Source organism: Musca autumnalis, unplaced genomic scaffold (assembly GCF_047663935.1).
Source record: "Musca autumnalis isolate F117 unplaced genomic scaffold, ASM4766393v1 scaffold_2, whole genome shotgun sequence".
Lineage (NCBI taxonomy): Eukaryota > Metazoa > Arthropoda > Insecta > Diptera > Muscidae > Musca > Musca autumnalis.
In genome coordinates, this window is record NW_027411755.1 from 92,761,290 (window position 1) to 92,788,852 (window position 27,563).

The following is a 27,563-nucleotide window of genomic DNA, read 5'->3' on the forward strand; positions in this document are numbered from 1 at the left end:
TGAACGATGTGCTTCATTCTTAAGTCCCAATCTTCATTAGACAAGTTTACTTGTGGCTAGTCTCTGTTTGTAGGAGAGACAGGTAAAGGAATGAAAGTGGAAAAAAATTGCTGGCAATTTTCAGGCAATTTCTTTTATATTTTTCGTAATTAGCATTATTTTTAATGTTTTGAAAACAACACTTTTCGGAACAGAATTGCTTGTATAGACACAGGAGGAAATTTTAGGGGACTTTCATTTGAAATTTGTTTCATTATTATTGTTTCCCCAAATACAGTGAGTGTCAAAATAAACTTTACACCTCTCAACAATGCAACTTTTCAAGTATTTAGTGGTGAACTAAAATCCAGAAAAATTAGGCCCTTCACAGTTGCCTTAGGGAAGGGAGTAAGTTAAAATTTTAAAAAATAACCCAAAATTTTACGCGTCAAAATAATGTTGACACTTCTGCCAAACGTAGGAAATGTTGTATTTCTTTAATTGGCTTACCTTTATTTTGATTTTTATACCCTCCACCATAGTATGGAGAGTATATTAAGTTTGTTTTTTTCGTTTGTAACGCATTTAAATAGCACTATATTTTTGCACCCGAGTATTGTTTTGCCATAGGCAAGTCAAGGACCACGTTCAGCTATAGCTCCCATATAACGGTACCTACCGATTTTCGGCATTTTGGGGATTTTAGCTACAAATATTAACCGAACCAGCTGTAATTTGACATTTGAGGTTTTTAGGGGTCACAACACTTCTTCACCAAAAATGTTCAACATAGGTCCATGTTTATGTATAGCCCCCAAATAGCAAGTACCTCCCGATTTTCAGTATTTTGAGGGGTTTAACTTTAATTTCTAACCGAACCAGCTGTAATTCGCTATTTAAAGTTCTTAGGGGCCAAAACTGTTTGGTATAGCTCCTATATAACGGTACCTCACAATTTTAGGAATTTTGAGGATTTTAGCTACAAAACTACATCTGGGATGTTTGTGGAACAATTATAGCTACAAATTTTAACCGAACCAGCTGTAATTTGACATTTCAGGTTCTTAGGGGTCACAACATTTCTTTATGTTTTGGTATAGCCCCCATATAGCGGCACTTCCCGATTTTCAGTATTTTGAGGGTTTTAGCTACATTTTCTGACCGACTTTGACATTTGAGGTTTTCTGCAATCACGAAACTTCTCCACAAAATGATTTTATGTAATTTCAGTATTTTAGTTACATTTGTTGACCGAACTACCTGTAATTTGTCATTCGAGTTCCCCAGTCGTCACAAAACTTCTCCAAAACATTTTCGACATAAGTCAACGTTTTGGTATGGCCCTATAAAACGGTAGCACCGTTTACAGATTTTTAGTTTTTATCTACATTTTCGGGCACCGGTACCGAACTAGCTAAAATTGGGTATTTGAGGATCGATCGCAGGCTTAATCTCCTCATAAAATTGTGAAAATTAATTATTTCATAAGAGTTCAGAATATTTCATGTTGGGGGTTATAAAAAATTCGGTCCGGCCTTTTTCATCACATTCGATTCTCCAAACATTAAATCAACTAGTGTTTTGATGTAATCCGATGATATTTTCCGCATGGAATGGAGATAAAATATGTCTCTATTTAACATTCTGTCGAATTTTTTTGCAAGTTCACAATAGATTTGATGTCCAGAGACTTCAATGACCGATCCTAGATACATAGAAGTGAAATATACCAATATTTTTATTTTGTTATTTAATATATTTATTATAATTAAAATTACAATAAAATAATATAAAGAACAGCACTAGAATTTAAGGCTATCGGCTAAAAATTATTCATATATATGGGCGAACACTTCAGATTCCTGCCCATATGTTACATACACCTTTGGTATAAACCACATTTCTGTACACTAGGGTAGATAGTACTGAAGATATTATTCTCTAACCATTGAACCCATTCAAACTATTTACCCTAATCCCGTAACTATCATGTACCACCTGAAAACCCTATGTCGGTGTGGTAATGCAATTAAAAATTGTTTTGAGGTATGAAGTTTATGTTGACGCTCACGGTATATTAAAAAAAAGAAATCGCACAACAAATTTTAAAATATAAAATGCTTTTTATTGTCGCTTCAAAACTGCAAATTGGAAATGTTTTCTTCACCTAGTTTTTCATTTTTCTTTTCAATTATTGATTACAATACAAAATTATACATACGTCAGTAACACGATCATTGACTGTTGACATACTGCGAATAATTCCCACAAAAAAATGCTTGAATATTTATAAATCCAGATACGAAACGTTTGTAGTAATTTGTTTCGACCTGTCTGTCTAAACTTAATTTGCACATATCTTGTCTTTATTGTTGGACTTTAAACTGAAATTTATTTAATATTCTTAGACGCGAAATTGAGCAGTAATTGGCTTGTAAAAAAACTGTTTACTCTACTTACTAAACTAAACAGGGCTTTCAATAGTATTATTCGGTATGTCTATGGGCTGAGTAGAACGCAGGATATATCTCATCTCACCAATTCTCTTTACGGGATCAGTTTCACCACTATCCTTAACATAAAAGCACAAGATCATAACTACCCACAACCCAAACTATCTATATCAAAAAATTACTCTTTCATATCCAGAAGAGGAAGGAAAATCAAACCCTTTCTCCGTAGAAGCCTCGTATCAGATTGGCAATTTTTCATTGGGACAATTCGTCTTTGGAATACTCTCCCACACCCCTTACAATTAATCAACAACGCATCCCACTTTAAACGTACACTTGAGCTTTATTTCCGAAATCCTTCTTTTTTCCGTAATCCTTCTTAATCTGAAATACTGTGGTCATTATAATTGTAATCATCTTTGCTTGCTTTCATTTATATATTTTTATTTATTTTTTATTATTATTATTTTTATCACATTATAAATGTTATGCTAATTAACTTTAAAAATGTTTATTGACATTTAATTTTGTTACACTTTTCATTTATCTCTACAAAAATTTTATAATTCTCAAAAATTATGGAAATAGTTTTGTTTTACAAACCCGTACTGTAATTTAGAAGACATTGTGCAGGTATACACAAATAAATAAATTACACTGTGCAGAATGGCTATGATGTCAACACTTCCACGTTAACATCCATTCCCTAATACATATAAATGATCAATAGTACATAAGTTATTATTGAATTATTCGTGCAATACTGTGTTTATTCGTTCAATACTATTTAGCCGGCCAAATAATTCCCATTCGTATTTCATGGTCAGTATACGATTCGTTGAATATAATATATACACACTAGGGTTATGACTTTTTGACATTTTTCCTCAAAAATGATTTCCTGTAGCAGGGATGAATGAACTTTTGCCTATTAATCACTATGCTATCGTTTATTCCATTGAAATATAAAAAAAGTTCACGCACAAATCGATTTAAAAAAAATAATTTTTTGAAAAAATATATGAAATGAAAAAAAAATTTTTTTTCAAAAAATTATTTTTTGTTGCACGAATGAATAAATATAAGCCTACTAATAACTATAATAACGTTTATTTCATTCAAATATCAAAAAAGTCGCGAAAAAAGTCACTTTAAAAAAATTTAAAATTTTTTGTTTTTTGTTAAAAAATTATATTTTTGAACAAAAGCGTTTACGACATTTTTACGATTCTCAGAATTGAAGAAAAATAGTGAGAAATAAATTTTATGTCATTTTTATTATCTCATGTGGCTCTAAAGTTTATTTTCAATTATATATCTGTTTTCAGTAACTTCAAAAAATTGTCCATAATTTTGATAAATTCAAATTTTAAAATCATTTTGTGCGTGAGGTTTTTTCACCGAATCACCTTATAATTAAGATTTTATGTAATCTTATGGCAAAACTCATCACGCTATGATACAGGGATATGAGGTTGTAAAAAAGTCATAACCCTAATACACACACATTTTGTGTCTGTGTGTTGTTTCGTCATTAAGGATGCTTAAAAAAACAAACATCAATGGGAAAAACAACAAATGTAATATAGAAAAAAAAAAAAATGGAAATAATACGTACTGATTTTAACATTTTTCACAATTTCAAAGCGGCGCTCCCTTGAGAGATCTGCAGTTCAAGCGACAAGTATGTAATTAGTTTTGTTATCTTTTCTAGTGGCACTATGGAATGCTACCAAACAGCTTTGTATTTTCAAATTGATAATAATAAAAAAACTTTTCCGCAACCACATGTGGAGACTTTTCTCACAACAATATCGACGATTCCGAAGAACGGAATTAAAAAGCGAAGTACAGGAAAAATGATTCAGGTTATTATTTTGCTGAGCGGTTTAGTCAATGTCTGCGAAATGTGGGAAATTGTCTTCTCGAAGTGTTGCACTGACATTTATACATTAAAAAAGTCTCTAACTATCGCTATAAATGTCTTAGTTTGTCATTTTTATTTCATACACGTTCTTCATTTCTCTATACTATCAAATATGTATTAACATCGATTTATGTATCTCTTGATTTTAATTCCAAATTCTTTGTAAATAAATTTTTGGATTTACCAAAACACAACAAATTTGTTTCCCGCATCTGAAAAATTCCCAAAAAATCTACTGTAAATGATATCGTTGCTACGGAGGCCACCTAATGAAAAGGCAAAACAAAATCTCGATATGTCCCCTTTTAATTAGTCATTCATACGATTTATACGAGACGTTTTATTTGCATGGGTATATGCGTTGAATACATATGTATGTAGGTATGTACATTAGTTAGTGCCGGCAAGATGTTTTTATATTTATTATTTATCTACGTACTTATTTATACATACATACAAATATACACAAAAATATACGTGATTTTACTTTATATTGCATTGTGAATATTTAAATCATCAGGCCTGGAGATATCGAATTTCTTTAAATAGTTCATATTTTAATTTTTTTTATCAATGGATTTATAATTATGCACTTACATATTTCAGTAATTGTTCCAATCAGTTGTTATAAATATATGTGCTGAGGAGAAAATTTTTTATAAAATCTTGCGTCGAAAAGTTTTTGTGAAATGACTAATTCTTACATTTCGTGAATTATTCTTCTTTTATCTTACAACTACATGAAACTATAGTTTTTAAATTTACGCGTATAGTCCAATTCGATGATTGCCTTGCATGTAGATATCATTAATTTTGTGTTATATCGCAAGACCAACTATTTCACAATTTTGATTTGTCATCTACATAGACATGATTTCTTAAGTTTATATACTGCAATTTATATTCACTTTTACATTTTCCAGTAAGATTTAAAAAAGTTTCGCTAAAGACTGTCGCTTTGTCTAGGATAGGTTTATAAATGTTATTTTAATGTTAATACCTACCGTTATCATATTTTAATAAAAAAGTCTAAGTCAATTATTAAAAAAACATTGTAAATCAAAGCTGTTAGTTAGGAATTTATTTTCTACGACTTTACTATTTTCTGTTTTTACTGTATTGTCTGCTGTACTACAAATCCATTTATATTGCAAATAATAATTAAATTAAATAATAGTTGGTTTCCAGAATCTTTCATACTGTTTACTTTACTTAAAAAATAAAATACTGGTCTAAACAAGTTTTTTAAAAATTTTTAGAGACAAATATAATATATATATATATATATATATATATATATATATAAAACAAATTAAAAACAAAAACTTTATTGAAGTTTTTTTTTTCAAATTTTGCGTTTTTGGTTTGGTTTTTTTGTCTTTTGTACATGTGAATATACATATGAAAAGAGAAAACTTAATAAAATATTTAATTTATTTCCTCCAATCCGGATTTTGCAGATTCTAAGAATTTCTCTTTTACTTTAAGTTGGCATCTTTTATTACAAATATCCCCGAAGAAGCAAGGGAGACTTCTCCAAATGAGTGCAACACGATTCATATTACCTCAATGATATGGGACTTAGATTTTATAGCCGATTCCGAACTTCTTGTCTGAAGGCACCACCACTTGTACCCGTAACTCATACTGTTTTCTACGAAAACCACATAAGTATGGATTCCTTTTTTTGTTATATTATATATTTTTATTCAATATGACCCTCAAATATGATTTAAGCATAGACTAATGAAAGTATATACAGAGAAATCCTCTCACCTTAATTCTCTCACTGAGTGTGAATTGGGTGAGTTGGCTATGCACTCAATTTTTAAAATGACAATAACTATAATTTGTTAAACTATTTATTCTGGTAAAAGACAATATGTGGGTAATCTTAGCCGCATCTACACCCTCATATAAAAATATTCAAAAAAATATTGCAATTTACCCCAAAACATTGTGCAATTGAGTGAAAACGCTGGTACTTTCCGTAAGGGCGACACCTTGAAAAAACAAGCACATTACAATTTCTCTGTCTAAAGTATATGTTAGTCTATAATTTAAGTATAATATTATATGTGTTTTTACTACTCGATTATCTGGATGTGATTATACTGCAGCATAATAATTGGAAAAGAAGGAATGTAAAAATATGTTTTTCTTAAATATTTGCCTATGAATTTTGGTAGAAAGACTTTTTGCAAATAAAAAAGGTTAAGGCATAGACAAATAAATTTATAGACTCAATGTTGCGCCGTTAAGCTACTCAAACACGAAAACTCAAAAAAGTTCGAAGACGTTTTTTGGGAAAATGACAATATTTTCTTGAATATTTTTGTCTGAGGATATTGTTCCCATCAAAAACTAACCCCATGTAGCCTTTTGGCAGAACAAAATATTTATTAACTTGTATTTTTTGGCATTTTATTTTGAGTTGCGTTTTCAGCACACTCAATTCGAACATACTCGGTGAGAGCATTCCGTCGTCTATCTTTTCATTAGTCTATGGTTAAGGTTACTTACACATGTGGAGTTACAGTGGTGTGCAATACATATGCAACCATTAAAAATAGGAAGCATTTTTCTAGTTTTGTTTGATATCGAAAAAATGTAATTCCCGATTGGTGGAGTATAAGTATTTATAAATAATTCTTAACATTACACAATGTTATAACCAACAACAACAAACAATATTATGTATGCAAGCAATAACAAAATGGGTTTCCAATAGATCATGATGATGTCTTTCGAAGGTCGTTTTCATTTTATTTTGCATTTTAAATTGGCTTACCTCTCCAATGAAAATTTTTTTACATTTCAAATGAAAAAGACATAGAGTCAAAAGGATCAACAAAAAAGGAGCAATAAGGATTTTTTGACATACATATCATATTCGTAACACATGAGACTGGCCAGATCCACCCATTTTTTATTGAAAAATTTCGGAATTTGGGTTTTTTGATGGGTTTTTTCTTCTCTTTTTGTGGGTTGGATTAGTTCAAATATAGGATACTCCATATGATTAAGAATATAATCCTTAGGAAATAAGCATTCATTTACCTCTTGATATCATCGTTATTACATTGCAATAAGCTGTATAGATATAAAATGTACACATTTCATTCTGAATAATACCGCAAAACAAAATACAGTGCTCTAAAATTGAACATAAATGGGATTTTCGAGCGTGTTTTTACTAAGTTTTTACTAAGTTAATGATATTAAAAAATTTTATAAGTTTTCGGATCCTCTAAAGTAAACAATATAGGTAGGCGTCCAACGAAGGGTTAAAATGAAGGTCGAACTAAATTAAATAACTAAAAATCAATAATTTCCAAAACTCTACATTTTATTTAAAAATGTGTATATTTTACACACTTTTGTGAAAGACATAATTTAGTTGTATTTGCATTGGCCAACACTGTATGTAGATTCCAAATAAGATTCCGATTTTATTTTCAACATTACCTTATCTTTATTTGAAATGGCTCGTACTTTGAACGTGATTTAAACGCGGTCTATTAAATGGCAGTTATTAATATGTATGTACCATACTACGTGCATAGATATGTACAGTATATATGCCATTTTGTTGTTGTTTTGTAGTTAAAGCTTTTATAATTACATTTCATCATTATTATAGCAAGTCCAAATGGTATAGCCAGTCCAATAAAGACAATTAAAATATGAACAAATAGGAAACAGAATAAAGGGTGTATTAAAATTATTAGCGTTACCGTTGGGGTACAAGCTGGAAATTATATTGGTTGTTGAGGCGATTAAGGTAATTTTACAGCTCATTTCTTTTGACAAGGTGGTTTAATATAATCAATATTACTTATATGTATATGTATGCTCACTCACATGTGCATACAATCGCAAACGTAAAATATAATTACAACATTAATACTTCTTGTCCGATCATTTAATGTTAATGAACCATTAATGGTAATGTAACACTTAGGGCCAAGAAGGTTCCAAAATTTTAAATATAGTTTGTCAGTTTTATTCAAGATCTCGGTATAATTCGTAAATGATAAAGCATACATTTTCAGCCATTTTGAGCACATTTTGATTCCTTGGCCATATGAGCTAAGCTTCCATTTATGTTTCAAAAAATTGTATTAAATTATTAAAAAAAACAGTTTATTTTAAACAACATTTATATTAGCAAAATTTGATAAAAGTAATTGAATCTAGAATCTACTAACGGACAAATTTTTATCGCAGTAAAATTTTTTAGATTCTTGGTGATTCTGGAACAGACATATACGCCCTTATTACGGTTGGCGTAGTCGTATGCATTCAAATGCAGAGTTCGAAAATAAACAGTACACTAACATAGTGTACCGCTCCGAGAATAGTATCACTAAAATATTTTTAGCGTTAGTGTTCCGGAACACAAACACTAAATAATATTTTAGTGATACTGTTTCGGAGCACAACGATAAACGTAGTGTTCCACATTTTGGTACACTAAAAACGTTGGGTACCGCAGTCGGAACACTAAAAATCGTAGTGCACCGCAGTCGGAGCACTAAAAATCGTAGTGCTCCGCAGTCGGAACACTAAAAATCGTAGTGCTCCGCAGTCGGAACACTAAAAATCGTAGTGCTCCGCAGTCGGAGCACTAAAAAATAACGTAATGATAATGTACCACACACGAGTTTATTATGATTTGCGAGGAAAATTAAATATTTTTAATTTTTGAGATAAGTACAAATTAAGACATAAAAACTCAGATACACTTCTTAAATCCATGTATGTATACATATTTATTAATAACGTTGGGAGCTTAAGTAGAAAATATGAAAAAGATTGATTCGGTTGTTGTACAATGGCGCACTACAAATTGTAGTGTTATGACTGTGGATACATGAGTTTATTATGATTTGGGAGGAAAATTAAATATTTCATAATTTTTTTAATAAATACAAATTAAAAAATAAAATTTAATAGAACACGTTAAAAACGCCTGGTTTGATTTTTGGACAATGGATCAATAAAAATCGTAGTGTTCGGCTGCGGAGCAGTAAAAATCGTAGTGTTCAGACTGCCGGATCACTAAAAATCGTAGTGTTCCGACTGCCGGATCACTAAAAATTTTAGTGTTCCGACTGACGGAACTCTAAAAATCGACTGCCGGATCACTAAAAATTTTAGTGTTCCGACTGCCGGATCTCTAAAAATCGAAACAATGGAACAATAAAAATCGTAGTGTTCGGCTGCGGAGTACTAAAAATCGTAGTGTTCCGACTGCCGGATCACTAAAAATCGTAGTGTTCCGACTGCCGGATCACTAAAAATTGTAGTGTTCCGACTGCCTGATCTCTAAAAATCGAAACAATGGAACAATAAAAATCGTAGTGTTCGGCTGCGGAGCACAAAAAATCGTAGTGTTCCGACTGCCGGATCACTAAAAAGTGCAGTGTTCCGACTGCCGGATCTCTAAAAATCGAAACGCCAAAGATGTAAATATACTAACATTTGTCAATAGATGGAGTTGAGCTCTGTTGTTACGATATCATAACAACATTCTGTTAAGTAGTTAACCATTTCAGGCGTTTTTAACCGCCAAGTTCATATTCAATGAACTGGAAACTGCTATGGAATACGATCCTGAGTCCAACTTTTTGCTTTCCTACAATTTGTATAAGCCGAATTGCGCTTTAATGGGGTTTTTATCATTAACATATTCCTGTTGTTGGTAAAATGTTTATATACTTTGTTTCATAAACATTTATGCATTATGCATCTTTTCCAATCTTTTCAGTTCTATGTCTTTGGAAACGCTGTTAATTATAATTTCTGAGGAAAATTAAATATTTTATGGGTTGTGGGACAAGTAAAAATTAAAAATAAAAATTAATAGAACATTGGTGGCGTTTATTTAATTGGGATAGCTGTTACAATTTTGATTTTTCAAAATAGTCTGGCTTAATCCCTTTTGTTGTTTTAATATTTAAAACAACAAGTTTATTAGTTTCTTGTTGAAGAAGTTATTGAAAAATAACTTCGGTGGAGAATATCCACAAACAAGAAAAAAAGGGAACTGATGAGATCCAGTGGCGTGGATCGATACTAGTCTTCCTTGCCTTACCCCTTGGCGAACAATGCCAAACCTTCTCCACTAATAAACTTGTTGTTTTAAATATTAAAACAACAAAAGGGATTAAGCCAGACTATTTTGAAAAATCAAAAAATAAAAATTAATAAATAAAATGCAAGTGTTTAAAATTAGTTACAAACGTTGAGAGCTTTAGTAGAAAATTAGAAAAAAAAATCATCATCATTAATTTATGAATATTGTTTCTTGTACAAATGGCAACAGGTATAATTTCCCCAAAATAATAAGTGTGTGGTTGTATTTATCCCGAAATCATAAAGTTGACTTTAAATGTACAATCCTACTTGCGGAAAATCAGCACATTCTCATTGAGTGATGTTGTTTGTTGTACAAATATCAACAGGAACAATTTCCCCAAAATAATTGGGAAAATCCACATACTTTCTTCAACTGCATTCACTGAGGAATTTTGTTTTTGATACAAAAAGTAACAGGTACAATTTCCGCAAACATTGTGTTGTTGTCAATATTTTCCGTTCCTTATTTCTTTTGTTCACATTAAAAAAATTAAGTAATTCATGAAGATCAGGAAGACAATTTTTATACGAATATGTACATCTTTATGACTCTAAGTATTGTTATTCTGATACGTATGTATATACTGAGCGTCTAAATGTGCAACCACAGTAGCGTGTAATATTTTAGATTATATGTAACAAAAAATGTAATAAGTAGTGTTTTATAAAAATTTGTACCGCATACATCTTGTCATATTTTCTACTAATGTTCCCAAATTTTGTAACTAATTTTAAGTACATGGATATAACATGCTCATCTTAATTTGTATTTATTAATTTTTACTTGACCCAAAAGCCATCAAATATTTAATTTTCCTCATAAATCATAATCAACAGATGATTACCTAAACGTCGAACAGTAAAATTTTTACTGCTCCAGTGTCCAAAAAACAGTCAGATGTTTTTCACATTTCCTACTAATTTTTATTTCTTAATTTGTGTTTATTAAAAAAAACATATAATATTAACTTTTCCTTACGAATCATAATAAACTCATGTGTGGTACATTACCTTATTGTATTGCACGTGGTACACTACGATTTTTAGTTATCCGGCAGTCGGCACACTACGATTTTTAGTTATCCAGCAGTCGGAACACTACGATTTTAGTGCTCCACAGTCGAATACTACGATTTTGTGCTCCATTGTCCAAAAATCAAATCAGATATTTTACACATTTACTTCTAATTTTTATTTATTAATATGTATTTATTTATCCTAAATACATAAAATATTTAATTTCCCTCATAAATCATAATAAACAGACGATTACCTTAACGTTACTTTTTCGCATTTCGGCTCGTGGTGCACTACGATTTTTAGTGATCCGGCAGTCGGAACACTAAAATTTTTAGTGTTCCGGCAGTAGGAACACTACGATTTTTAGTGCTCCATTGTCTAAAAATCAAATCAGATGTTTTACACATTTTCTTCTAATTTTTATTTATTAAATAACACTGTGCAGCAGCATTTTTGGGGGGTGGAAAATTTCTTTTGAATATGAAAGTACTTGATGAGTATACTAAGAACCCAAAAGGAAATTTTCGCCATAGGTCAAGTTTCTGAGATATCGCGCGATGAATTTTTTGATTTTTTCCCTATAATACTTGGTAAAATAGCTCCATATCTCTATTTGGCGTTGTTGTAGCTTCATTTTGAGGTGACATGTCTTCAGTCAAATCGATTGGCGAATCTTTTTGTAGAACATTTCATTCTTCTAACTCAATGCCTTTCATGTCCTTTTCGTCCTCTATTTCTTGAACCGTAGTGAAAGTACCACAAGATGAGATTTTTCAGCATCCAAATATTCTACAAAAATGTTGATCAGAAGATTTTAGCTACGGTTCTCTTTGACAGCTAATCGATTCTGTCACATTTTCATTGTCCTTTTTGACATTTAATCGGTTTTGGTTCAGAAATAAACTATGTTTTGTTTTTCTGTATATTCGGCATTGGTTATTTATTGGTATGTAGACATAACAGTTGGTTATTGCTTATGTAGACATCTAGGGTGCTTCTGAAATATTTACCACAAATAGCTCTTGTAATGGTGAACACGTTAATAACAAATTTTCTTGGAGGATAGATCCGGTTATCTCAATTTTTGATCCGGATATTCCGACATTAAAACGGATTTTTGAACCGGTTTTAAGTAACCGATTAAACTTATATGTATACCGTTAAAAATCTTATAGAGTTGTCAATCAAATTAAATTAATTCGTTTCTGAAAACTTTGTTAGTTGCAGTTCTAGAACAAAAAAACCGATTTCTTAAACCGTTTTTAAGGAAAAATATCAAAACGCGCAAATATGGAGATCAAAGGCTGGGGGGCGAACAATTCTTTTTGGCGATAAAAGTCGATGAAGATAATAATACGAACGCGGAAGGACAGTTACGCCGTAGGTCAAACTTCTGAGTTATGGCGCGATTAAGTTTCGCTTGTTTTTTGTCATGTAGGTATGTATAGTTTGTCAAGAAAGAATTCATTTCGCCATAACTCAGAAGTTTGACCTACGGCGTAACTGTCCTTCCGCGTTCGTATTATTATCTTCATCGACTTTTATCGCCAAAAAGAATTGTTCGCCCCCCAGCCTCTGATCTCCATATTTGCGCGTTTTGATATTTTTCCTTAAAAACGGTTTAAGAAATCGGTTTTTTTGTTCTAGAACTGCAACTAACAAAGTTTTCAGAAACGAATTAATTTAATTTGATTGACAACTCTATAAGCTTTTTAACGGTATACATATAAGTTTAATCGGTTACTTAAAACCGGTTCAAAAATCCGTTTTAATGTCGGAATATCCGGATCAAAAATTGAGATAACCGGATCTATCCTCCAAGAAAATTTGTTATTAACGTGTTCACCATTACAAGAGCTATTTGTGGTAAATATTTCAGAAGCACCCTAGATGTCTACATAAGCAATAACCAACTGTTATGTCTACATACCAATAAATAACCAATGCCGAATATACAGAAAAACAAAACATAGTTTATTTCTGAACCAAAACCGATTAAATGTCAAAAAGGACAATGAAAATGTGACAGAATCGATTAGCTGTCAAAGAGAACCGTAGCTAAAATCTTCTGATCAACATTTTTGTAGAATATTTGGATGCTGAAAAATCTCATCTTGTGGTACTTTCACTACGGTTCAAGAAATAGAGGACGAAAAGGACATGAAAGGCATTGAGTTAGAAGAATGAAATGTTCTACAAAAAGATTCGCCAATCGATTTGACTGAAGACATGTCACCTCAAAATGAAGCTACAACAACGCCAAATAGAGATATGGAGCTATTTTACCAAGTATTATAGGGAAAAAATCAAAAAATTCATCGCGCGATATCTCAGAAACTTGACCTATGGCGAAAATTTCCTTTTGGGTTCTTAGTATACTCATCAAGTACTTTCATATTCAAATGAAATTTTCCACCCCCCAGACTTTGAGTTCCATTTTGTGTCACAGTGTAATAATTTAATAAATAATTTATTAAATAATAAATAAATACATATTTATTTATTCTAAAAACATAAAATATTTAATAAACACATAATAAACAGATTATCTTAACATTATTATTAGCGTTTCGGCTCGTGGTACGCTACGATTTTTAGTGTTCCGACAGTCGAACACTACGATTTTTAGTGCTTATAGTTTCAAAACGTGGTACAAAACGGTTTTTAGTGCTCCGGCACGACGATCTTTGTGCTTCATTCCACAAAAACTAAATATAGTTTTTTCATAATTTTGACCAAATTTCGCAATGTGTTTAACTAATTTAAACATACATGGATGTAACAGTTTATCTTAATTTTTATTTGATCAAATTTAACCAAATATTTAATTTTCCTAAGAAAACATAATACCTTTATTATTTTTTAGTGTTCCAACACGTGGTGCACTATGATTTTTAGTGATCCGGCAGTCGGAACACTAAAATGTTTAGTCCTCCGCAGTCGGAGCACTAAAATTTGTAGTGCTCCGCAGTCGGAGAACTACGATTTTTAGTGCTCCGACAGTCGGAACACTAAAATTTTTAGTGCTCCGCAGTCGGAATACTACGATTTTTAGTCCTCCGCAGTCGGAGCACTACGATTTTTAGTGCTCCGGCATGCGGTACACTACGATTATCGTTGTGTTCCGGTACAGTATCACTAAAATATTTTTTAGTGTTTGTGTTCCGGAGCGGTACACTATCGTAGTGTACCTATCCACCTTGGTACGGTACAGAACGGTACGGTACGATACCATAGTGTTTATTTTCGAACACTGTTCAAATGTCGTAGGGGTAGTTTACATTTTCTATATGATGAAAAATTATATACTACGAACATTTTTTTTATTTTATAACATCATAGGTCCATAAAATATCGAAAGAAACACATTCATAATTCACTGGACGGATTTCTTGGGTTATAAATAACATTTTTTTTGATACGACAAATCGGTATCACGTATGGCGTTGGAATACGAGGAAAGAGTCGTGACCGATTTTTTTTAACGACTGGATATAAAAATAAAAACAAATCAATTTCAAAATTTGTTTGGCAATGATTAATGAAATATATTGGAAAATACCTAAAATAATTAAACATTTTACTTCTTTTATACATTTTCGTATGACAAATTTCGTGTTTTTATCAGATGGCAAACTTTCAATTGAAAATCTGTTAGAGTCCTCGTATAACGATTCAAGCAATGCAAATTTCTTACTTCTTGTTCAAAAGATGATTTCGAAGGAATTCTTTTACAATTAAAAAAATATATATATTTTTTTTAATTTTGTATGAGAAAAAAATTGTCGTTGTCGTAAATTTTTCGTGATACCATAAAATAATAAAACGTCTACGCCAAAAAATTATTTTGATTGTAAAAACTGTAGGGTTGGTTTTTCTTCTGGATTAAAAGTTTAAACATGATCTACTGATAATTCTATAAATTTTTTTACCAAAGTTTTTTTTTTTTTTAAATTTGATATTTTAGCTTTTAAGGACGAATATATTCATAATACCAATCAGTCGTTTCGACACGTCAACTTGCAATTTTGAATACGACTACGCCAACCGTAATAAGGCTGATGATTTCTTCCTCAATTTCTCTTTTATATTATTTTGCTTAGCATTGTCTTAAATGAGTTAACGTAAAATACATTTTTAGACAAAAAGTATCCAGCAAAAGAATTGAAGAATTGAATTGAACTACTTCATGATGAAGAAGCGCTTTAACAGCTTCTTCTCAAAGCAACCCACAGAGAGATGTGACAGATACAGATACAGTTTTGAAAACATCAAATTGACTTCTTAAACCGATCAGGAATGGTTATTTTTAACTTTTTATGCTAGATAATTGGCTTTTATTGTTGGAAATTACCCAAAAACATCTTACGAAATACTATCTTACTCACTTCCATAGAGTCGTGCAAAGAACGTGTTCTAGATGCAACATAGACTAAATCCTCTCTGCATCATGCTAAAGCTGAAAACTGTAGCGATATTTCTAATTTGTTTCTTATTTTGGTAAATATTTAGTCCGTGAGGGCCTTCTGGTTGAAGCGGATTATCCTAGTTGTTTTATGGGAACATTCATGTATCCGCTGCTATTATTTTGTACCCAACTGTATAAAATGTTGTCGGATTTCGGGCAAAAATTTGTTGCTCGATTTATTAAATAACATACTGTAACGATAAAATTAAAAATTGGCCCACTTGACGATAACCACGCCATTCATTGAAGAACTTTAATAGGTATTTGTTCTACGAGAAAAATCCTAAGCGATTCCTATATTTTTCATATGATATATCTAAAAAAGATTGAAATTAATTGTTTTTAATATATTAATTCAATCGATCTTTGATTTTAATTAAAATAGATCGTTTATTTATTAAAATTGAAAATATTTTTTCTTTTCATTTACAGGACTGCGTCTGGTATGGAGTCTGCAATGTTGATGCGTTTGCTCGTAGTCAGTATTGTGCTTACAATGGTACGGCCAAACCCATTTCCGATGAAGGCCGTAATCTACTGAAAGAAAGATGCGGTCACCTGCTGGAGAATGGCGCATCGGATTTTTGCTGTGATAGTAAACAGGTATTATCAACGTGACTGACAACCCTGCTGTACATCTTCCTTTATATGAATTGCAAATATTTGTCTGTTGTTTTTAGGTGGAGATTCTGAATAAGAATATTGAATTAGCTGCAAATTTTCTGGATCGTTGTCCATCATGTATGGCAAATTTGGTGAGGCATTTATGCGAATTTACATGCTCACCTAAACAATCGGAATTTATGCATGTCGTCGAAACAAAAAATAATACAGACGGTATGTTGTTCATTTCTTTTGTCGAAGAGAGGATGTCGTTTGTTTAGCAAATGATTTCAAAATTTGATTATTTAATCGTTTTCTTTTCCGTTCGTGTTACACATCCTCAATAGGTAAACCATACGTCAACAATATTGATTTGCATATAACGGCCAATTATACGAATAGCACATACAAGTCTTGCTCTCAGGTAAGTTATACATTAAATATTTATTAATGTCTTTTATTTCCAATAAAAGAAGCGAATCACACATATATAGTCTGGAAATAATTACATTAGGATACAGTCTACTCTCGATAATATCTATAGCGCCTATACAACGGTATTACCCGATTTTGTTTAATTTTGGTGTCTTGGCTACATTATTCACCAAAATTGGTCTTAGTCCCACATTTCAACTTCTCAGGGAATAGAAAATCTTCTCAACAAAAATGTTGGATACTTTGAATGTCTTGAACGCATTTTCCAACCGATTTGACTGTAATTTTGCATTCCATGTTCTCATAGCTTGCAAAATCTTATTACAACAAATTTTCAGTATGGAACTATGTTTCGATGTAGCTCTATTTTGTGGTACCTCCCGATTCGTTGGATTTTTACCGATTTACCTATAATATGGCATTTTATTGCCTCCGGAGATAGAACTCCTACTGGTAAAAAATTGTCAAGATAGGTTCATATTTTGATATAGCTCCCACATAAATGCATTGCTTAATTTGTACTAATTTCAAGCAAAATCCCATCTTTTAAAAGCGCATTTATCAGAAGATTTACAAATATTTGCAGCCATAATGTTGTTATTCGGTATCCAGAGAGTTCAATTTAAATCACTAAAAAATAAGCAAACCCAAGTTCGGCCAAGTTTAAAAGATGCACTCCATGAAACAAGGGCGTATAAAAAACACTATATAAATAGTAGTTTAATAATTAAATCAATTAAAATAAATTTTGTTTAGTTTTGTTGAGAATTTATTTAACAATTAAAAAAATATGAAGTTCGTTTTTTAGCAACAATTTTCAGGAGGGTTTGCGTTTTTTATTTGGGATGACGACTTCTATTTTGCTTTGAAAATAGTAAGGCTTAATCCCATAGTCGTTGTTTTAATATTTTATTAAAACAACTTTAATTTATTAGTGGGAAAAATTGGCAATGTTTACCAAGTGGTAAGTTTTCTTAAAATCTGATGCAGCAAAATATCTTGCATTTGACAGTGAATAACCGAGTGAATATTTGCATCAGATAGGACCATTCTTATCTCATAACCCTCTCAAAAAGATCGGTAATACAGGGATATATAAACATTTATTGTCGTATTATGTCCGAATTATTTCCCTTTAAATAAAACGTTCCTTTAATGTGGAAACATTATTTTATTCACCGAAGAAAATTTTTTATACATTCGATTTATTTTTCTTTACAGGTATCTGTACCATCCACTGGTCAACTTGCCATGGACATTGTTTGTGGCGATCACACAGCTTCGCGTTGCAGTGCTACTAAGTGGTTTACATATATGGGTGATGCCAATAACATATATGTGCCATTCCAAATCACTTATGTTCAACATGAAAATAGCTCGTCAATCATTGACGGTTACCGTCCATTGGATCCTACAACAGTTCCTTGCAGTAGCCCATTAAATGTAATTTTTTCCCACACTCTATTTAAAATGTTATTAATGTTCATGTTGTTTTGTATGTTTCGATTGTAAATTATAGGATAAAACACCGGCATGTTCCTGTACAGATTGTGAAGCATCCTGTCCCATTCCGCCACCAGTACCACCAGCGCCTCAACCTTTCACGATTGGTGGTTTTGATGCGTTTACCGTTATAATGATAGCAGTTTTTATTGTCGGAAGCTTGTTATTCCTTATGGGAGTTTGCTTGTTCCCCTCCAAAAATATGGATGGTATGTCGTTAACAACAATTCCATGTTGTTTTTATTATTTGTCTATTTCTTTTTCTCCATATAAACTGTTTTTTTCTTTGGCTATATTTTTGCACATCAACCAAGTCTGTATGTCAGGAATCTACCATTTAATGGTTTAATTTTTAGCACAGATTTTTAATTTATAAATGAGGGCTCAGACTTTCTTTGGCATAGATGACGAAATGAAATAATTTACATATGTCTTATAATTTTCTTGTTAATTTAGTATGTACGAATTTGCAATTCACTATCGTTGCATGCTGAAGTCATAGCAATTAGAAATGTATCGACAATTAAACATATCTATTCCGTCGCAAAGTTTCTGCATGTCAGGAGTGATATTTAGTTGAATAGAACGGTTTGCTTACTAAATTGTAGAAACAAAGTAATATAAAGAAGTATATTGGTTTTAAAATCTAACTTCATCACCAAATACAAGAGTAATAATTAGTACATTATGATTCCATATAATTGAATGTATTACATAATACAGAAACCTCAATAATTCGTAACATCCCAAAATCTTGGTAAAAAATCTCTGATGTATTTGCTTTATTTCGCATTGTTTTTGAATGACGAATCCATGTCCTTTTTATGATTTACAAAAATTACGGTCTATTCTATTTAATAATCCAAGATTTACATAATACGAAACGACAAGCCCGTAGGCATTTTTTCTGTTTTCTTGGATGATAGTATGACAGAAATTGTGTTCGATCGATCAAAGCGATTTAGTAGATTATATTTTAGGACGTCCACTTGGTTTAAAGTTTTCGTGGGAGCTTGTGCTACCAACATACATACAAAAAGTTGAAAACACGATTTTAACACACAAAAACTAGTTATGAAATATTAAGTTAGGGTGTCAGTACGGTACGTACGGTTCAATTTTTAAATTTATATTTATAATATTTTACATTAAAGAGTAATAGTAATTAACTCACCGTAATACAATTTGATGTAGACTTATATAATTTAAAACAACCGCAGATACATGTATTTATTTTATTGTTTTAATGTTTATTTTTTTTCTTTTTTATTGTTGTTTGAATTGTAATTATCAATGTTGACGATAATGTTATTGTTTTATGATGATTGGCAAAAACATATATTTAACAAAACAGTTTTGGTAGGTGAAGGTTTGATGGATAACCGTTATAATACGACATTTGGCAGACGTTACACTGGTGGTCATACGGTCAACAATGAATTAGCTCCCGAGGAGGATTCACCCCTGCAATCGAAAATATCCAGTACGTTTTTTGTTTTGATATATGAAGCGTTACACACAAACGAAACTAACACAAACACAAATTTTGTTCATTGTATTTGGTGGCACCTATTAGCATAATTTGTTGTTGTTTTTCATTGTGAATATAAGAAAGTAAAAAAAAAAAAACAAAATTGCAAATAAGTTCCACATTTCTTCATAATCTCATCCTTGAATATCATTTGACAGAGTCGTCTATATTAGTCATTGTAGCACACATGCACACACACAAAACTATTTGTTTAGCACACTCACACAAAACATATTATACACACTTTTGAAGTTCGTCTGCTGCTAAAAGTCTGCTTTGCTTGTCTGTAGTTTATAGTACATCTTTTTATGTCTCTGTCTGTTACAATGTTAAAATAATCTCTATCGTGACTTTTCAAAAATGTATTTTATTAGTTGTTGTTTTATAATAACTTTGCGATTTTTTATTTATGAACATATAGTCTTAATTATATTGATAAATAATAATGTTTACTAAATGTATATAGGAAATCTATTTAGAAATCTATGTAGTAATGCTAATTCTCGAGATATACATATGGACACCATACAAAAAGTCTTCATACATACATACATTAAAAAAAATAGAAATTTTGCTTTAAAAATTGTCCAACAATTTATTGACAATTGAGCTGTTGCAAAACTTTACTCAAACGTTTATTGAGTTTTCGGCTTAAAACAAATACTGGCGATGTATTTGGCATTCTTGTCTTACATAAGTAGGACATTACACATGAGTTTAAGTTCGCACAAAATAATTGCAAATGTTGGATTTAAAATATGTTTATAAAAAAAATTTATAAATCCTATTTTCCCAGCCGCCGTAGTTGCATGGGATAACGCTCCCTTTTATGCTTACATTTAAGTTCAGAGAGATTGTACCGTTTCAACTGATTTAAGATTGTTCTTTAATGTTAGATAATAGCGCTAAATGTGACCCAATTTGATAGAATCACTGAATACGTTACAAATGGGAGTTAATTTTAAATGAAATAAGGAAGAATCAGGTTCATTTTATGCCATCTCAATTAAAGAAGAAGATTCGAATTGTTTCAATCCGTTGTTATATATTTTCGATAAAGTAAAAAATTGTATGTAGGCCTTTGTACATCAGTATTTTAGGGTATATTTAAAGACTGCTTCAATTAGCAATAGATTTGGAGATTTTTATTATTTTATGCCGTCTCGAAACAAATTCAATGTTAAAAAAATGCAAAATTAAAATGTTTGCAGTCGTATGTAGACTTTTGTTGTAAAATGGGCATATGTATATAGAAGAAAGTTTCAAAATTGTAGATTTAATTAGAATTGTCAACTAAACTTTGCTTATTAGACTACTTTACCTTATAATCAGTATTAATGCATTTCTTCCAAAAACTAGAACCAACCTTTTCAATACTATGTACGTTCTTAACTTGAAACATAGTTTTAATTTAGCTTTTTGTGATATTAAACCCCTGTTTTTGTAAAAAATTGTATTCTTCCCACATGAATTGTCAAATTTTGTAGATCGATTTACTCGCCTTGGCGCAAATGTAGAGCGCTGATTTTTAAATGAGGATTTCTTTAATAAATATAGAACGCGTGTACGAAAATTTAGGTCTGTATGTCATCTGGGGGCAGTGCTACAGATGCCTAAATTATTACGAATATAGACGAACGAACAAAAATTAGTTAACAAAACAGGGGGTTAGTTTCAAAATGTGTTCCTATAGTCTGTTTTTACTAGGACATACCGATGTCACACATGCTGCTCTTTATATTTTGTGTGTGTTCCCGTACACAAAAACTTGCAAAACTTTCAAATTTATAAAGGAACAATTGTAAAAATTGCAGAAATAGTAAGTTGATGTAGGTTCTGGAACAGAGCATTAGTATTTTCATTCATAATTGGCCTTTTTAAGATCTATCGACTTTTAACTGTATCCAAAAAAGAGTTACATAGTTCCACTCAAACAATTGACACACCGTGTTCGAATTTCTACGTGAATTTAATACCCACTCACCAATCTTCTTCTCTTGTCTCTAGTAACAAAGCTAAAAAGTTTTTATGAAGGCGAAAGGGGAATGTAACAAGATCTTCCATGAGTAATTCTATTCTGTGACTGCAGTATTATTAGAAGAATTGAAAAGTTTAACATTTTGTTTTCCATCATATACGTTGAGCAATTGAAAAAGCCGCATATCTCTGTTGTAAATTAGAGAGAGAACATAGGAGTGTGACAGTTAAATTAGCTTTCTGTAAATTAATACTTTAAACGAAATATGCCAGTTTTATACTTCTGTGTCTTTAATTGAACAAATTTCAGCTAATAACAAGCTCCAGATTTTTTTTTTTTTTTAAATTTTCAATAATGTTTGTTTGAATCGTAATTTACTCAAAAGTAAATGTGTACCTTACCGGATCTGCGTGATAAAATATTCCAATAAAAATCATTTAAAAATTAAAAATTACAATTTTGCGTCTAAAATCAAAATCTAATTGCTTTCTCTTTTAATAAACGCATTGTATTACTATTGTCTACTCTCCATACTATGATAATACTTAACTGTGTAGAAATGTGCTATTGTCCGAGTTCATGTTTATCGCGTTTCATTGTAAATGATCAGCAGTTATGTACAAATTTCGAACTGCTTTTCAGAAATGCTGTTCTGTTCCATTAATCTCTATGCTTTTATCGAAATTGTTGTTAGTTGTTGTTTTAGGTCATACATATGTACATGAATAGAAAACATTGACATTTATTTATTGTTTCTTCTTTTAACACAGCTGATGGCAACGAAGTCGATGGACCACATCATGACGGTATCGATGTCGTTATTGAATCCGATTCCGGATACTTTGAACACTTGGGTGCCAAAACAGAAAAATGTCTTGAGGAATTCTTTACGGCATGGGGTAAACTTTTTGCTACGTATCCATGGCTAACTCTGCTGGGAGGATTGATTGTCGTTGCTGCTTTAGGTAGTGGCATTAAATTTCTACATGTCACCACTGATCCCGTCGAATTGTGGGCTTCACCCCAATCACGCTCACGTGTGGAACGGGAATTCTTCGACTCAACTTTCGAACCGTTTTATAGGATAGAACAGATAATTATTAAAGCCGTAGATTTGCCTGACATTATACACAACACCTCAAACGGTCCCATGCGATTTGGCCCAGTCTTTGATAAGCAATTTTTAATAGATGTCTACAATCTACAAGAAGATATTAAAAATTTGGGCAAAGACATTGAAAATGCAACAATGCTCAAAGATATATGTTATGCTCCATTGGTTGCTGGAGAATCGGTGCCAGTAGAAACATCGAATTGTGTAGTCCAATCGATTTGGGGCTATTTCAAAGATGAATTGGATCGTTTAGATGATGAAAGCGAAGATAATGGTTTCGAGGTAAGCAAAACTGGGCGTATATTGGTATGAGTTTATGTAAACTAAATTTTTTCCTCATTTTTAAGGTCACCTATTTGGATGAATTGTACCAATGCATGAGTAATCCCTATTTATGCTTGGCGCCGTATGGCGGTATAGTAGATCCGGCTATTGCTCTTGGAGGCTTCCTTAAGACGGGGCAACAACTTGGACCAGACACCAAATACGAACAAGCTAATGCATTGATATTAACGTTCCTGGTTAGAAACTACCATGATAAAGTAAAATTAGGACCGACATTAGAATGGGAAGAGCGTTATGTGAATTATATGCTCAATTACACGAAAAATCGTATGAGCAAACATATGGATATAGCATTTACCTCGGAAAGGTCTATTGAGGATGAATTGAATCGTGGATCGCAGTCGGATGTCTTAACTATATTGGTGTCATACCTAATAATGTTCGCTTACATAGCCATATCGCTGGGACACGTACAAGAAGTCGGCCGAGCTTTCATTGACAGCAAGATAACATTAGGTGTTGGTGGTGTCATCATTGTATTAGCCTCCGTAGTGTCTTCGGTTGGCATCTTCGGTTACATTGGAGTACCGGCAACGTTGATCATTGTCGAAGTAATACCTTTCCTGGTTCTGGCTGTCGGTGTAGACAACATCTTTATTTTGGTACAAACCTATCAGCGGGATGGTCGCAGACCAGACGAAACCCACGAAGAACACATTGGCAGAATACTTGGACGTGTAGGTCCCTCTATGCTTTTAACTTCAGTCAGTGAAAGTTGCTGCTTCTTCCTGGGCGGACTTTCCGATATGCCGGCAGTAAAGGCTTTCGCAATGTACGCTGGTATGGCACTGCTTTTCGATTTTCTTCTACAAATCACATGTTTTGTAAGTCTACTGACTTTGGACACAAAACGGCAAGCCGAGAATCGTTTGGATGTTTGCTGTTTCATACGAGGCAAGAAGACCGATGCAGCGCCCATTACTGAAGGCTTGCTGTATAAATTTTTTAAGAGTGTATATGTACCATTCCTGATGAAGAAAACTGTACGTGTTATTGTTATGATTGTGTTCTTTGGTTGGCTATGTTCCAGTATAGCCATTGCACCGCGAATTGAAATTGGATTGAATCAGGAACTCTCCATGCCAGAAGATAGTTTTGTCTTACATTATTTCCAATCCTTAAACAAGTACCTGAGCATTGGACCTCCAGTTTATTTTGTTTTAAAGTCTGGTCTTAATTTCTCCACAACATTTGATCAGAATTTAGTTTGTTCGGGTCAGTTCTGCAACGACGATAGTGTAATAACACAAATCTATTTATCAAGTAAACGTTCTAATGTTTCGTATATTGCTCGACCTGCCTCAAGTTGGATTGATGACTACTTTGATTGGAGTCAAGCTTCGACATGCTGTAAATATCATCCTGATACTGGAGACTTTTGTCCCCATACAGGTAAGTTGACTTATATAGTAAATATTTACCAAGCAACGTGAAATTGACAAAGGGGGTTTATTCGGTAATTTGTCTCCTATTTTAACTGAATAGTACAATCTTTACTGCAAATATTTTTAATTGTAGGCAAAGTTGTCGATTTTCGAACATTTGAAGAGGCCTATTCTGGTTAATAATATTATATCGATTGTCGAACAGTTAAAAAGTTGCTGAATAGGCCTATTCTGGTCAATCATATTATATCGATTTATTGATTAATAAAATTATTTTCGTTTTGTTTTTCAGATTACAGTTGCGAAAGCTGTGTCATCAATCGGAATAGCTTGCACCGCCCTGATGAAAACGATTTTGGCAAATATTTACCATTCTTCTTACAAGACAATCCTGATGATTCCTGCGCTAAAGCCGGACACGCTGTGTATGGTTCCGGTGTACGTTATAGCACTATGCCAGAAACTAATCAAACTAATGTTGGTGCTTCCTATTTTATGGCGTATCATACTATTTTGAAAAGCTCAGCAGACTACTACAGTGCATTGCGCTCAGCTCGAAAGATTTCGGCAAATATTACGCACATGATTCAAGGACGTCTTATGTCTCAGGGTGTACCGTTGGAAGAGGCATTGAAAGTTGAAATATTCCCATACTCGGTCTTTTACGTTTTCTATGAACAATATTTGACAATGTGGCCGGATACCCTACAAAGTATGGGAATATCAGTGTTGGCCATATTTCTTGTGACATTCCTTTTGATGGGTTTTGATATACATTCATCATTGGTCGTTGTTATTACAATTACCATGATCGTCATCAATTTAGGAGGCAATATGTACTATTGGAACATCTCATTAAATGCTGTTTCATTGGTTAACCTTGTCATGGCTGTTGGCATCTCTGTGGAATTTTGCTCCCATTTGGTGCACAGTTTCTCTATATCGACAGAAGCCACCCGAGAGAAACGTGCTGCTGATTGTCTTACGAAAATGGGTAGTTCCATATTCTCTGGCATTACACTAACGAAATTCGGTGGTATCCTAGTATTGGCTTTTGCTAAAAGTCAAATCTTTCAAGTTTTCTACTTCCGAATGTACTTGGGAATTGTTTTAATTGGAGCTGCCCATGGCTTAATATTTTTACCGGTTCTGCTTAGTTATATTGGTAAGTCATTTTGAAATTGTTTAGTTTTCGTGCACTATTGACTGTCTGCATACATAATGTATCCATTGCATTGTCTTGTCGTCGCAGCCGTCATTTAATCCAATCCAATCAATACTAACGTGTAGTTTGTAAAAGTTATGCAAGTTTTCCAAGCCTTCATAGAAGAAATCATGAAAAACTTTATATAAAATGTTAATAGGAAAATCATTAGCTTTAATTGTGTTGTTATTACTCTAACAATTTTGTAAATATCACAAATCGTTGGAATGAAGATTCCAATTAGCAATACTAATTTTTTATTACGATTTTCACAATACATCTAGTAGCATCTAGATATGTATACATACAATGCATTCGGAGCCAAGCTCTATCATCACAAAGTTTTATCTTAAATCTAAATAAAGTTTAATAGAAGACGTAGTTTAACTCTTAGTATAATTTTATTTTATATAAGAAATTAATAATAGGCATAGGTGTGGTTTCGATATAATTTATGGTAAACATTCGAACTTAAATGTATTGTACAAAACGTGTTTGATTTAGAAATATTCTTTTGAAAGTGTTAGCTAATTATGTTTGTGGTACATATAAAAACATAGCATTTGAAGACAGGGTGTAATCCTTGAAGTCGATGTAGAAAAGAATCTTAGAATTCTATTTGAAAATATAATGAAAATATATCACATATATTTAAATACTATTAACAGTTGGAAAGGGAACTTACCAAAAAGGAAGCTCTTTTATATTTTTGACACATTTTTCTTGGTTTTTATTAAATTTTCATACTGTGTACAAACAACAACAAATGTGTTTTTGTGTCCATTATTTACAGGTGCACCCATGAACAAAGTTAAACTGGAAAATTTCCGACGTGAAGCATACAAAGTGCAAGAAACATCCTTATCGACTGTAAGATTTTAACAAAATCGACAAAAAACTAATTACAAATCGAAGCCTCTTGATAGAAACAAAACAAATACCAAATAAAAAAAAAAACATAAAAAACGTACTTTAAACTAACCAAATAAAAATAAAAAATACAAAAAAATATGAAAATGCTGAAAGCATTTACCTTTAAAAGACTTAAAAAGAAAACAGATTCACGGTTTAAACAAGAACTCAAAACAGATTAAAACATTAACGTATACGCTAAACAGACATCCATAGTTTTTGTGTGTGGAAAACGAAACCAATCTAAACAAACAAAAATGCGCATAGAAATGATATGAGTGCCTACTTTAAAATGCCTGCCTGCCTTAATTAATATTGGTTTGCTATTTTTGATGTTTTTAATTCTATCTATTCAATTCACTTTACACTCTATCACACATATATGATATCCACTCTAAACACGATAACATACCACAAAACTCTCGCTGTCCTCAATACAACACTTTATTCCTAATTGACAAACACACACACTAAAACATATTAACATATGCTTCTATAGTTCAATATCTTTCCGATTTTAGTTTAGTGATTTTCTTTTCATTACAATTGTCATTTGCAATAT

General features: G+C 31.9%; 1 protein-coding gene across 18 annotated transcripts in view; it reads left to right on the forward strand.

The window, feature by feature from the left end:
• Positions 1–27,563, forward strand: part of Npc1a (Niemann-Pick type C-1a) — a 64,693-nt gene that overhangs the window by 26,135 nt on the left and 10,995 nt on the right. For 3 of the 18 annotated variants that reach the window (XR_012410293.1, XR_012410295.1, XR_012410294.1), the window contains 10 exons: positions 16,424–16,594; positions 16,672–16,828; positions 16,942–17,018; positions 18,251–18,472; positions 18,549–18,741; positions 19,887–20,015; positions 22,812–23,437; positions 23,503–24,892; positions 25,178–26,050; positions 26,883–27,319. Coding sequence is in view for 10 of the 18 variants with exons in the window: in XM_073968356.1 (XP_073824457.1) it covers positions 16,424–16,594; positions 16,672–16,828; positions 16,942–17,018; positions 18,251–18,472; positions 18,549–18,741; positions 19,887–20,015; positions 22,812–23,437; positions 23,503–24,892; positions 25,178–26,050; positions 26,883–26,959 (3,915 nt within the window). In the remaining 8 variants the exon portion in view is untranslated. The remainder of the gene's footprint in view (positions 1–16,423; positions 16,595–16,671; positions 16,829–16,941; positions 17,019–18,250; positions 18,473–18,548; positions 18,742–19,886; positions 20,016–22,811; positions 23,438–23,502; positions 24,893–25,177; positions 26,051–26,882; positions 27,320–27,563) is intronic. The other 15 variants (XR_012410298.1, XR_012410300.1, XR_012410299.1 and 12 more) reach the window with 8 other exon arrangements.